The sequence below is a fragment of the Lipotes vexillifer genome, unplaced genomic scaffold (assembly GCF_000442215.2).
Source record: "Lipotes vexillifer unplaced genomic scaffold, Lipotes_vexillifer_v1.1 scaffold50, whole genome shotgun sequence".
NCBI classification, from domain to species: Eukaryota; Metazoa; Chordata; class Mammalia; order Artiodactyla; family Lipotidae; genus Lipotes; species Lipotes vexillifer.
This window is the reverse complement of record NW_006784763.1, coordinates 688,576-700,788: the sequence shown is the minus strand read 5'-3', so window position 1 is coordinate 700,788 and position 12,213 is coordinate 688,576. Positions and strand designations below refer to the sequence as shown.

The window sequence follows — 12,213 nt, the reverse complement described above, 5'->3', positions numbered from 1 at the left end:
AAGGGAAGTTGAGAACCTTGCTATACTTTCTACTTATTGCCCTTTTATATATTTTCCTCTGTGAAGTGTCTGTTCAAGTCTTTTGCTCTTTAATTGGCTTGTCCTTTTATTACTGATTTGTAGGCGTCCTTTATGTATTCTGGGAAGAGTCCTTTATCAGATATATCTATTTTAAATACTTTATCCCAATCTGTGGCTTGCCTCTTCACTATCTTTTTTTTTTAATTCTTTTTTTAAAATTGAGGTATAGTTGATATATAATATTACATAAGTTTCAGGTGTACAACATAGTAATTCACAATTTTTAAGGTTATATTCCATTTATTGTTATAAAATATTGGCTATATTCCCTGTGTTGCATAATATATCCTTTTAGCTTATTTATTTAATACATAGTAGTTTGTACCTCTTAATCTCCTACCCCTAACTTGATCCTCCCCCTTTCCTCTCCCCACTGGTAACCACTAGTTTGTTCTATCTGTGAGTCTGTTCATTTTTTGTTATACAGTAAGTCACCTATATACCAATCTTCAAGTTGCAAACTTTCAAAGATGCAAACGTGCTCAGAGAAAGGACGAAGACAGACAGAGGAAGAAGTAACTGAAGAACCGAAGAGATTCATGATGCAGGAAATGGCAAGGGGATTTTCTTTATTTGAGGAGGCACTGTTAGTTTTTGAGGCACAGGAACCGAATGTAGAACATTACACGAAGGTTGCAGCAGCCGTTCAGGATGCAGTCCAGTGCTACCGTGTCATCTATGGTGAGAAAAAAAGAGCTACTACCCAGACATCACTGGATCATTTTTTCAAGCAGGTAAATAGAATTGAATCCAGCAAGGAACCAGAACCTGTGCCATCCACGTCAGGCGTGAGTGAAATTGCAGCTTGCCCTCCATCTCCTATTGCTGTCGATCCTTCAGCTCTGCCATCTCCCCACCTCCTCTCCCTTCTCCAGTCAGTAACTCTTCTTGCCTGTTCACTCAATGCCAGCTCCTGTATGCCACCTGTTGTACTGTACTACTGTACTTTTCAAGGTACTGTACTGTAAGATTAAAAATGTTTTCTTTTTGTTTGTTATGTATTATTTGTGTGAAAAGTATTATAAACCTATTACAGTACAGTACTATATAGCCAATTGTGTTAGTCGGGTACCTAGGCTAACTTCGTTGGATTTATGAACAAATTGGACTTATGAACACACTCTCGGAACAGAACTCGTTCGTATATAGGGGACTTACAGTGTATTCACTAGTTTATTTTTTAGATTCCACATATAAGTGATATCATACAGTATTTGTCTTTCTCTGACTTTTTTCACTAAGCATAATGCCCTCCAAGTCCATTCATGTCATTGCAAATGGCAAAATTTCCTTCTTTTTTAAGGCTGAGTAGTATTCAACTGTGTATATGTACCACAATTTCTTTATCCATTCATCTGTTGATGGACACTTAGGCTGCTTCCATATCTTGGCAACTGTAAATAATGCTGCTATGAACATTGGGGTCCATGTACATTTTTGAATTAGTGTTTCCATTTTTTTTCAGATATAGACACCCAGGGGTGGAATTGCTGGACTGCCTCTTTGCTTTCTTAAATTGAAGCTTTTGACAAACAGAAATTTTAAATTTTGATGAAGTTCAATTTCTCATGTTTTTCTTTTTTAGTGATTTTTATGTCCTATTTGAAAAAAATCTTTGTCTACCCTTGAATGTGAAGAGTTTTTCTAGAACTTTTTTCATTTCACCAGTCACATTTAGGTTAATTTTCCTGTAGGTTGTTAGGTAAGTTAATTTCTTTTCATGTTTTTCCAGTTATTCCAGCACAATTTGTTGAAAAGACTACCCTTTCCCTTTGTCAAAAATCAATTGACTATATGTAGTTCTTTTTCTGGTTTCTCTATTCTGTTCCATTGATATATTTGTCTAAATCTATGCAAGGTCATATTTTCTTCATTATTGACGCTCAATAAGTCTTAAAGTCAGGTAGTACAAGTCCTCCAACTTTGTACTTTTTCAAAATTGTTTTGGCTATTTCAGGTCCTTTGCATTTCCATATAAAATTTGAATCAACATGTCAATTTCTACCAAAAAAATCCTTCTGGGTTTTTTAAAATGGGATTGCATTGAATCTATAGATTGATTTGTGGAAACAAATTAGGCAGTTTATATTTTCTCTTTATAAAGAAATCTGTAGGTAGCAGTCCAGATATGACATGTTACTCTATTGTGCTGTTTGGAACCCAGGCTCCTTTATCTTGCTACTGAGCTATTCTTGGGTTGTCTCCTCATTAACACAATGGAGCAAGCATGTTACCTCGGGTATCAATTCTATAATTCAGGAAAAAGGGAGAGGGAAGGCAAAGGACAAAAGGTACATGGCAGCAGAGTCCTTCATCTGTGAGGCATCTTTTCTTGAAGGCCCACCTAACACTGTATACTTAAATCTCGTTGACCTAAACTGTTTTCCAGTGCCATTTCTACCTGCAAAGGAATATGAGTAAATGTAGTTTTTGAGAAAATCCCCTAAAAATTCAAGCTATATAAGAGTTAGCAAAGAAGAAGAGGAAAAAGTATATCGCTGGGTAGGCAACTAGGTATCTGTACAAGTAATAAAGGTTCTTCTTCTGTACGACTGCTAATCTCTGAGTTAAGAATGGTGGTAAAGGACCAGGTTTGGTGGAGAAGTTCATAGATAATCTACTAGGTGGCTTCAAGCTATGAATTATAACACAAAATTTGAAAATTATGGACCAGGAGTGTTTGATGTTTACAAAATAAAATGAAGACATTTTGACACTTGTTTAACAGCATTAAGAAAATGAAAAAAAAAAAAAAAAAAAAAAAAAAAAAGAAAATGTCATTTATTTGTAAATGAAAAGCAGAATCTGTTGGCCGAATTCAAGACTACTTCATTCCACTTTCTTCCACAGAAGAAAAGTAGTCGTAAGACAGGAAATACAGCTAACTAAATAGCACGTGTATTTTAATAATGCCTTAACAGATGTGCACCTCCTGTTCAACTGAAATATGTCATTGTTTTCTATTCATTTCAAAAATGGACAGAGGAGGCTGAGTAAAGAATTATTATACATTACTATGGAGTTCAAAAATGTACAAATAAGATGTTCAGTCATAAGCTGGCTGAGGTCTAGGGGAGTGGGAAGAGAAATATTGATCTTGATTGACAGAGTCCGGGATATGTGGGGTGATGGTGCTGCAAGGCAGATGGTAGAGCCCCTTGGCATGATGGCTCCTGGGCTAAGTGACTCCAAGAAACATTTTCACTTTATAGATAAAATCATACACGAACTTTCTACTTTCTTGTTAATTCATACACAATTTGCCACAGAGATACTACATACTTTCACTGACCTCTATGAAATATTTATTGTTGAAATGTGTTCATGGTGTCTTGAAAGAGATTATACTTATTATTAGTTTACCTTAAAAGGTATAGAGAAGAAATGATTGATGTGGTCATCTACTATACTCCTACACATCAGGTTTCTCTATTAGCCACAGGTCTGACTCTGGTTGTTTCCACTCTTCTCCAAGTAGTGTGTTAAAACTGAAAGGCTTGAAGTATTCCAGATGATGGCTAAATGCAAAGAAAAAGATGGTTGGAATTGAAATGAATTATGCATTTGTGAAAAAGCTGTCCTGCAGGGCTATTTATTTTGTTATATCTGTTATAGGACATTCTATTTTAAGAATATCAAAGGTAAGATGTATTCTACATGTACAGTTTTCTCACTCTAGCAATCATTCAACTCTGAAAATATTCACCCATATCTCAAAGCACTCTTCTTTCAGTTCTGTAGATAGCTCCCTCACAGCTGAAGGGAGAAATAAAAACCAACCCTGAAAACCTGACTCATTCCATCTAGCCTTAAACAAATCATATTATACTCTTACAGATGTTTTCATATTCAAACTTTGATGATTTATATCAGTTACGTAAATAACTTTTTAAAAAAGTTTCAGCTCAACAGATTAAAGAACAGACTCCTTTGCCAAAGCAAGGCAGGTTTATGTAAAAGAGGGTTAATTCTAGTTCTTTTCTTTCTAGGAAAACCATTTAACCATTAGGAAGCTTTCTATTGTGGTTTAATGAGAGAAAGGTTAGCTAACATGCTGCAATGGAACTCAGCTCTGTAGGAAATCATTCTGCCCTAGCCAATGGCATAATCATACTTTTACCTAGAGTAAGCTTCCGATAACCTATACCTAGGAAGCCTGAATACAGGAATATGGTAGCTTGTGAAGAGCCAGAGAAACATGCCATCTTGATATGTGAGCCCTGGGTGAGTTACATCTAGATTCCTGTCCTACTCTGCCCATCTGACCAGGCTGGGCCAGTTTTAGTCAATCCAGATAAGCAGTTAAGAAAATGACAGTGAAGGATAAGAGAAAGAAAGGGAGAAAGAGGCTTTTCCTAGAAAAGCAAGGGGAAAAGGGAAAAATGCATCTGGCAGAAAAAAGGAATAAGCTAGAAGAGATAAAAAGTCAAGTACAGCGGAGTAAGAGCACGACAGAAAGGGCAAGGGAGAAGGAGAACAGTGCAGCACTTTCCAAGGGTGAAAAGGCAGCGAAATCTGTGTACCAGAGTACAAAGCCCACTACGACGTCTCTGTTAGGCTTTTCTAAACACGCAGACCCACAGACTATGTTGGCCACTTGAGTACACGCTATAGCTATAGTGTGAGAATCTCAGCTTGCCCCAGGACAGAGGCTGGCTTTCCTCCCTGAGCTGGTAGTGCTTGCAGCGGTCCATGAAGGCTGGCCAGGGCTACATTCTCCTTAAGTGACAGCTTCAGGTGCAAAGAGATCAGACTCAAAATGGGAAAGCATAGGAGACCTCCTGGCTTGTATGCCCGCTGTCCAACAGGAGACAGTATTTCTTGCAATAACTCCCTAGGTATAGCTTCCAGGGTCCCCACAGAGAACATTACTGTTAAAGGGAAATCCCAAAGCTGTGCTGTCTCCATCTATGCTGCCTAGAAATATAGCTGACATTTTTATCCTTATGAGGTTACCAGGAGAAGAGAACTAGAGAGTTGACTTAATGTCAGATTCTCAAGCAGAAGGGGAAAGGATTTATTAACAGATGCCTCTGGCCATTTCGCTCTGAAAGGGATCATAAATAAACTTACAACCACACTTCTATGCCAGTTGTAGTAATACTCACTAAGCAAGACTTTTCTCACACTGCCATGGAAATCTAAGTGCTCTACTGACAGCAGTGAGAGAGACTATGTCTGTCCAAAGTCAGTCTGCCAGATACTCACTGAAGACCATCAGGACACATAGAACTCTACTTGGTGCTTTTACACGTGTCTTCTTTGACCAAAAAATGTTACTACTACTCTACCAAGAATTAATTTTTAAAAACTCTTATAGTTGGGACATATTTTCATTTATTTTCTACTTACAAATCAGGTTTTTGTCCTTGCTGCAGCTCATGTGGAAGTACAGGGTAAAGAGCTTCATAGCTTCTTTTCTCTTTTGATCCATGAATTGCAAATGAATTGAATTTTGTCACATTTGGTGGAAAATAACTCCAAGGAAGATAAGCTCTACCTTCCCATTTTGTCTCTCCTCTGGACGCTTTGAATGATAGATCAAGTTCTTGCTACAGAAACAACATGTGAAACACAAAAGGTAAATTCATATTTATAATATAATAATATTTAAATATGTTTATATTAACATTAAAAAATCTATCTGTCTTATACACTTAAGGATTTTGTCTCATAGTTTTATTTACTTACTTTCCACACATTTCTTTTTCCAGAGAGTAAAAGCACCAAATGCTGTCCATGGCTGTCAAAATTAAAATTCTTCATGAGTGTTTGAAATAAACATTATTTTCTTCACTATCTTTCGTATCTGCCATGTGTATGCTTGTAACTAAATTTCCAAATAATTAAAAGATGCAATATGAATATTGGATAATTACAGGGACAGCCAGCATGTTCAGTTACTTAAAAATGGCTTCTTTGAGTTTAACACTTTCCAGGCAATTGCCGTCAAATGCATAAAGCTACACATGTTCAAACTCTTTTTTATATTCTTTAAATAGGAAACTATATGAAATACTTCAATTGGTTAGATGGTCCAAAGTATGCAAAAGGGGTGGTATCTGGAGTTCATAATAAAACTTGTTTCAAAAATGAAAGTATCCTAAGGGAAGCTGGCACCAATTTCCAGGTCAAAATCCAACAAACATAGTAAAGGTTATTTCTATAAGAAAACTGTCTTGAAGCTTATTAGGAAGATGGAAGATAAAATATAGATTGTCTAAAACTACTTAACAGGTTGAAGACTTTAATTTGTAACTATTTTCTCTACAACTGTCCTCGACCTATCTGCCTGCTGTGTTTTTCTGCTTTCAACCATTAGTTCTGACACTGATGTCACATGTTCAAGGAGAAGCACAACATACTCCCAAAAGAAAATTCTAATAAGAGAGCATAATTGGGATTATCCATGTCAGTAAGAATCAAAGGATTTCAGATAGTTACATGAGCAAATTTACGGTCTCTGGAAAAGACTATATCTAAACATTTTGACACAGATGGTCTGTTGGGAGCTTTTCAGGAAGGATTTCCTTCAAGAAACCAGTCTAACAGAAAACAAATATTCTTTTCCATTTAAAAGTTCTCTGCTTCTTTTTATTGTTATTATGCAACCTTAAGAATATCCTAAGAACAATAAAAGTTCTTAAAAATTCAAACAAACATATTCAAGTTGCTTTCCTAGAGGTTAACTGTCACAGGAGTTGATTGCCTGAAGCAAAACCATGATTCTTGATTACTAACTGTAATAATGTATCTAAAAACAAACTTTTAGAATTTGTTAATTTTATACATTATGGTTATTGAATAATTTCCTAACAAAAGATAATCTAATTATCTGATGTATCTTATGCTAAGTCATCACTTTATAAAAATAAACTGATATTATCATCTAAAAATTTAAACTAAGGATGTAACTTTAGAATTTTAGCAGATTCAAGTTCTTGACTATCTTCTAGACAAGTTATAAACCTATTTGCCTTAGCTTCCTCATGTGTATGGTGAAATTTTCTTACCTCACATTACACTTTATGAGAATTAATCATATTTTTCAATAAAAGATTTTGGCATGTTAGTTGAAGGGTAACAAAGATATATAATTACTCTTCTGAAAAATATAATTGTGAACAGCTATATTTTCCACACTAGCATTAGCAAGAAATCAAAATAAGGGAAAAGAAATGATATCTAAAATCTCATTGAAATCAATTGTTTGGGACTCTGCTTAGTCTACAAAAGGACAAAGGCTACTAGATAACAGATGCTGAGAAGTATTTAAATGTCATTTTAAATGAGTAATGGAAATATAAAGAAATATTTCATTACTAAATATTAACTTAAAATTTCTTATAATTTAGATAACAGGTAGGTATAGATTTACTTTTTGACTTCTACAAGAAAAAAACTGCCAACCAGGTAGAGAGTTCCCAAGGACCAGTTAAATTTGTACAAAAAGAGTCCAAGGTTAATATTTTTCATAAGTCTAGGAAAAACCATGTGTGATTTAGTTTTTATCCTTGGCACTGAACATAAAGTGACATAGTATACACTCAGTAAATGAATGATAAATAAAGGAAGGAATACATGAATACATAATTATGTAATATATAAAATTAAAGTTTAATCTAGTTATTAAAAGAATCCCCTAAAAGAAACATTTTCATAAAGTAGTTCACTTCGTTATACCTATATGCCTCCCTTTATTTCTAAATAGCTAATATATAATAATGCAAATTTACAGAGTAAATAATGAATATGTCTCTCTTTATTTCTAAATAGCTAATATATAACAATGCAAATTTACAGAGTAAATAATGAGTTTTATAATAATTTTTCATTTTGTAAAAAAAACTTCAAATTTATTAGAAAACCAACTACATTAGTGAATTGAAAATAGTATCAACATAATATTTTCAAAACCTTATATATTCTACATCATACATTCACTTGAAAATAAGGAATTATATATAATTCAGATTAATTCAAATTAGCATTCTGACTAGTTAACTAGAATTAGTGAGCTTTTACTATATCCATGATTTATAATTAGAAAATAATGTGTTCAAAATATGTAGTAGTGAGTTAGAAGAAATATTTTATACTTACGGACAAAGTTCAACTTCTAAATACTGTTCAGTTATGTCATTCAAGAAAAATGCTTCCACAACTTTTGAAAACAGAGATATGACACATTGAGAAACTTAATTTTGCTTCAACAATAAATAATTTGTTTATACCTTTAGAATATAAAGTGAATTAATGCATTATTTTTAATTAAAGCTATATCACCACTAGGAAAAGGGGAAAATAAAATAAATAGACATTGCCTGGAAGAAAAAAATACATAGAAAATAAATCATCATTTTTTTTCCCCATATCAAATTGCCATAAAATAAAAATATTAATGAAGCCTAGTGCTGGTGAGGATGTAAAGAAATGAACATATCACACAGACTCTGAGCTAGTTATCTTCTTCTAGGAATTTATCCTAAGGAAATAATCACACAACTGAAAAAGAAGTAAGATGCTATTCATCAAAGTACAGTATTACTCAAAAAGAAATGGTCTAAATTGTTATCTCCTGTTATATAAATAAATATCCTATTATATAGGAGACCTGTTAAATAAATTATGGAATCTGTGTATTCCATGTAATAGAATATAATGCAGTCATTAAAATAAAATATACAGTTAAATATTTTTTGATATAGGAAGATATCCATGATATTTGGTAAGTAGGCTGCAGAGCAATAACCAAATGCACATGAAACAAAACTGTGCACGTATGCCTGTGCCTAGTTGCCTGCAAAACATGCACAAGAATGTTATGGTTGGTTATCTCTGACAGGTGGAATACAGGTTGAGTGATTTTTCTTTATAATTTCCTGAAATTTTCTGAGCATGTTTATTTAAAAACCTGTATAATTATAAAAGTGACACATATCTTTTAAATTATTAAAAGAACATAAACATATATGTGAGTAAAAAGTCAAAGTCCTTTTCTTCCCACTTTGCTCTAAAACCTATCAGACTTCTTCTGTCCTTCCATAATCTATTTTACCTGCATAGATTAAAAAAATATACATGTAATCATTTTCTGATTACAACTTGCTTTTTTCACACAAACACACACACACACACACACACACCTGTACAGCATATAAATACCTAATTCTTTTTAATTACTGCATAGTATTCTTCTATAGAATGTTATGATTTATTCACATAATTCTTTATTGATAGACATTAGGTTGTTTCTAGTTTTCCATGTGTTATCTTTATAATAATAAAATATCTAATATATAGATATAGCCCCATCAACAACCCAGAGTCTTACTGTTCCTTTTAAAGTCTTTTACCTATGGCAAGGATGGTAGAATGAAGAAGAGATAATAAATGAGAGAAACATTTAGGAGGTGAAACTGACAGGACTTAAAAAATAGATCCAAATATGGAGAGTGAGAGAGAAGGATATCTTGGAAAGATCTCACATTTCTACATTTGGTGATTCGATGTATTATAGTGCTATTGATTGAGATTGGGCAATTAGTGAAAGAAGCAAGTTTATGAGAGAAGTGGATGAGTTGAGTTTAGGACTTGTTGAGTTTGGTGTCTATAGTACCTCCAGTAGATAACTCACATTAGTGTGTACACCAACAGGAAGCTGGTATATACAAGTTCTGTAACAATAAAAGACAACATATGTTTAACATATGATAGATTAACACTGACAAAATGCATACTATATAGATGGTATAGAGAAAGTAGATGTTAGTATGGACTAGAAGAGTCATCAAAGGTTTCTTTGAAGAAATGAAACCTGAATTAGACCTTCAACGATGTGCATTAGAGGCAGGGGGACTCAAATGAGAAAAGGTACATGAGTGAGAATATGCATGAATGAGACTATCAGCCTTTTGGAAGTCAAGAACTTTTGGTTTAATTTGATAGCTTGATTCAGAAGTACCCTGGAAGCTTATGGGAAGGGTTTGAACCTTATATTAGGGACAGTAATGATTTGTAATCTAGGAAATGGCATCATAAAGATTATTTAAGAAAGATAAGTTTGGTGGCTTAATTAGGATTCATTAGAAGGTGATCATACAGCAAACCTGAAACTGGAATTCCATGGCCGGTCTTTTAGCCCTCACTTAATGTGTGAGATTACTTGCCAGTATAAAATAAAAACTACATTTCATGTTTAAGTTAATGGTGTTTTCATAATAAGTGAAACACCCCAAAGCTTCCATAAAGAAGGTTTAAAAGGTTAAAGTGGCAATTTGAAGATACTTAAAAACAAAACAAATGCTGAACTCTTCTTAGAATAGGTAACAGAAGTAAAGGAAGGAAATATAGCAGCAATTAAAAAATCTGGATTTGTAATTGCCATTTTTCACTGATTCTAGTTATATAGTCGAAGTCACATAGGTAACGTGAAAAAGTCAAGAGTGCGAGATTGGTAGGAAATATCAGGAACTGCACATGTCAGTTGCTCAGAAGCACTCACTTGCTTACAGCGAGATAAAATAATAGTTCTATGAGAGGTTCTTATAAAAAGATTTATGTCTGCAACAAAATACAGTACTTCCACTTACCTTCATAATCCCACAGTTCATTGAAAGGCTTTCCTAGTTCTCCTAGTGGGGCTGGAGGATCATTGAAAAATGGAGCGCTAACTTCCATCATCACTCCTCTATCATCTGGATTCAGCCTGACAAACACTGGCTCATGTTTCACTGGAAAACCATCCCAAGTGTGTTCAATTTTAAAATCCATTTGAAGACTCTAATGGGAAAAAATATTAAAAAAAAAAAAACTCTTTAACAATTTACAAATGTTTCCTTTAGAAAGAAATGAAATGAAAATTTCAAAGCCAAATTTCAAAGGTAGGAAGGCAGCAGAGTGACAAGAACAAGGTTCTGAGAGTCAAAAGGCCATTTGTGTTATAGTAAATCATGGACATGGAGTTCTATTATAAAATAGGTAGTTGGATCCTAAAAGCTTTAAGACTTTAAGTCTAGATCCACTTCGAGTTACCTACTAAAGAGTGTATCAAAATAGTTTTTAAGAACTGTAATTAAATCCACTGCAAACTGTTCATGTATTTAACAACTCTAAGCACTATGAGTTTCTATGCCACCCTTTGTCTTATTGTAAAATGTGCAGATGAATTACTGGATCCCCTGGGAATCAAGATCTTTACAGTAAAATTCAATTTGATTTTTCAAACTCTCTATAAATGAGTGCAAGCATTGCTGTTGATACCTGTCCTTTTGGCTAAAACTTTTCTTTTTGGGGTGGGAGTGAAGGGGGCTTCAAACATTTGAAGGCAGGCAGAGTTTATTATTGTCTTCCCTAGTCTCAGGGTATGGTTTTTCTTAGCCTTTTCAATTTTTGATATTTCAAGTGTTGAATGACCATTTGCTCGGTTAATCCCTTTTCTCCAATTGAATATGGGAACAAAATCTGCTATCATTTAAACTTTGAAATAGAATAAGTACATCTGATGCAAGCAGTATTTGCATTTTAAATTGTTACTCTAAGGATTAAATGGAAGGACACAGTATTATATTAATAAAATTATGTTTTGTTGAACACTATGGATCAAACATTTTATAAACATTATCTCATTTAATTTCACAAAAACTTGTAGAGGAACTATTATTATCCTCATTACAAACAAAGAAACAGACTTGTCCAAGGTCAAATAGCTAATAAATCAAGAAACTGAACCAATGTCAGCCATGCTTTCCCAGATGAAGACATTTCAGGAATCTGCAAACAGATGAAAACCTTATTTTGGGAATGATGGATTCCCCTAAATTATTAGGGGAATATTAGGTCCTTACGTCTTGTCCAAAAGATAACCTTGATTGTAAATGATGGTATTTCCAGACTAATTTCGCTTACCTGAAGTCACTGAATGCATTTCCTTGCTTCATGTTATTTTTATTGCAAGTAATAAAGTTTTACATTTTGAATAAATTTATTTAACATTTTTTTTCAGGTTTATTGATGTATAATTGACAAAAATTACATATATTTAAGGTATATAATGTGATGGCTTCATAAAAATATACTTCAATAAATTTATTTCAACAAATATGTACTGAATACCTACTATGTGCCCAGCAC

At 33.6% G+C, this 12,213-nt stretch overlaps 1 protein-coding gene across 1 annotated transcript; it reads right to left on the bottom strand.

Moving 5' to 3' along the window:
- Nucleotides 1–3,252: 3,252 nt before the first annotated feature.
- CUNH4orf33 (chromosome unknown C4orf33 homolog) lies at nucleotides 3,253–10,859 on the bottom strand. Its single transcript, XM_007456988.1, has 5 exons — nucleotides 10,674–10,859; nucleotides 8,185–8,245; nucleotides 5,773–5,824; nucleotides 5,434–5,633; nucleotides 3,253–3,599 (listed from the first exon to the last, which is right to left on the bottom strand). Exons 1-5 carry the CDS (start codon nucleotides 10,852–10,854, stop codon nucleotides 3,494–3,496), a joined length of 600 nt encoding a protein of 199 aa, XP_007457050.1. The 5' UTR covers nucleotides 10,855–10,859; the 3' UTR covers nucleotides 3,253–3,493.
- Between the last annotated feature and the right edge of the window lie 1,354 nt (nucleotides 10,860–12,213).

What these genes read in the sequence shown, in the direction of transcription:
- CUNH4orf33 (XM_007456988.1), bottom strand. Translation starts at nt 10,854, where the DNA reads ATGGATTTTAAAATTGAACACACTTGGGATGGTTTTCCAGTGAAACAT. An exon ending in TGAACTGTGGGATTATGAAG is followed by an intron (nt 8,246 to 10,673) that starts GTAAGTGGAAGT and finishes TGTTTTCAAAAG; the next exon opens with TTGTGGAAGCATTTTTCTTG. An exon ending in TTAGAAGTTGAACTTTGTCC is followed by an intron (nt 5,825 to 8,184) that starts GTAAGTATAAAA and finishes TAATTTTGACAG; the next exon opens with CCATGGACAGCATTTGGTGC.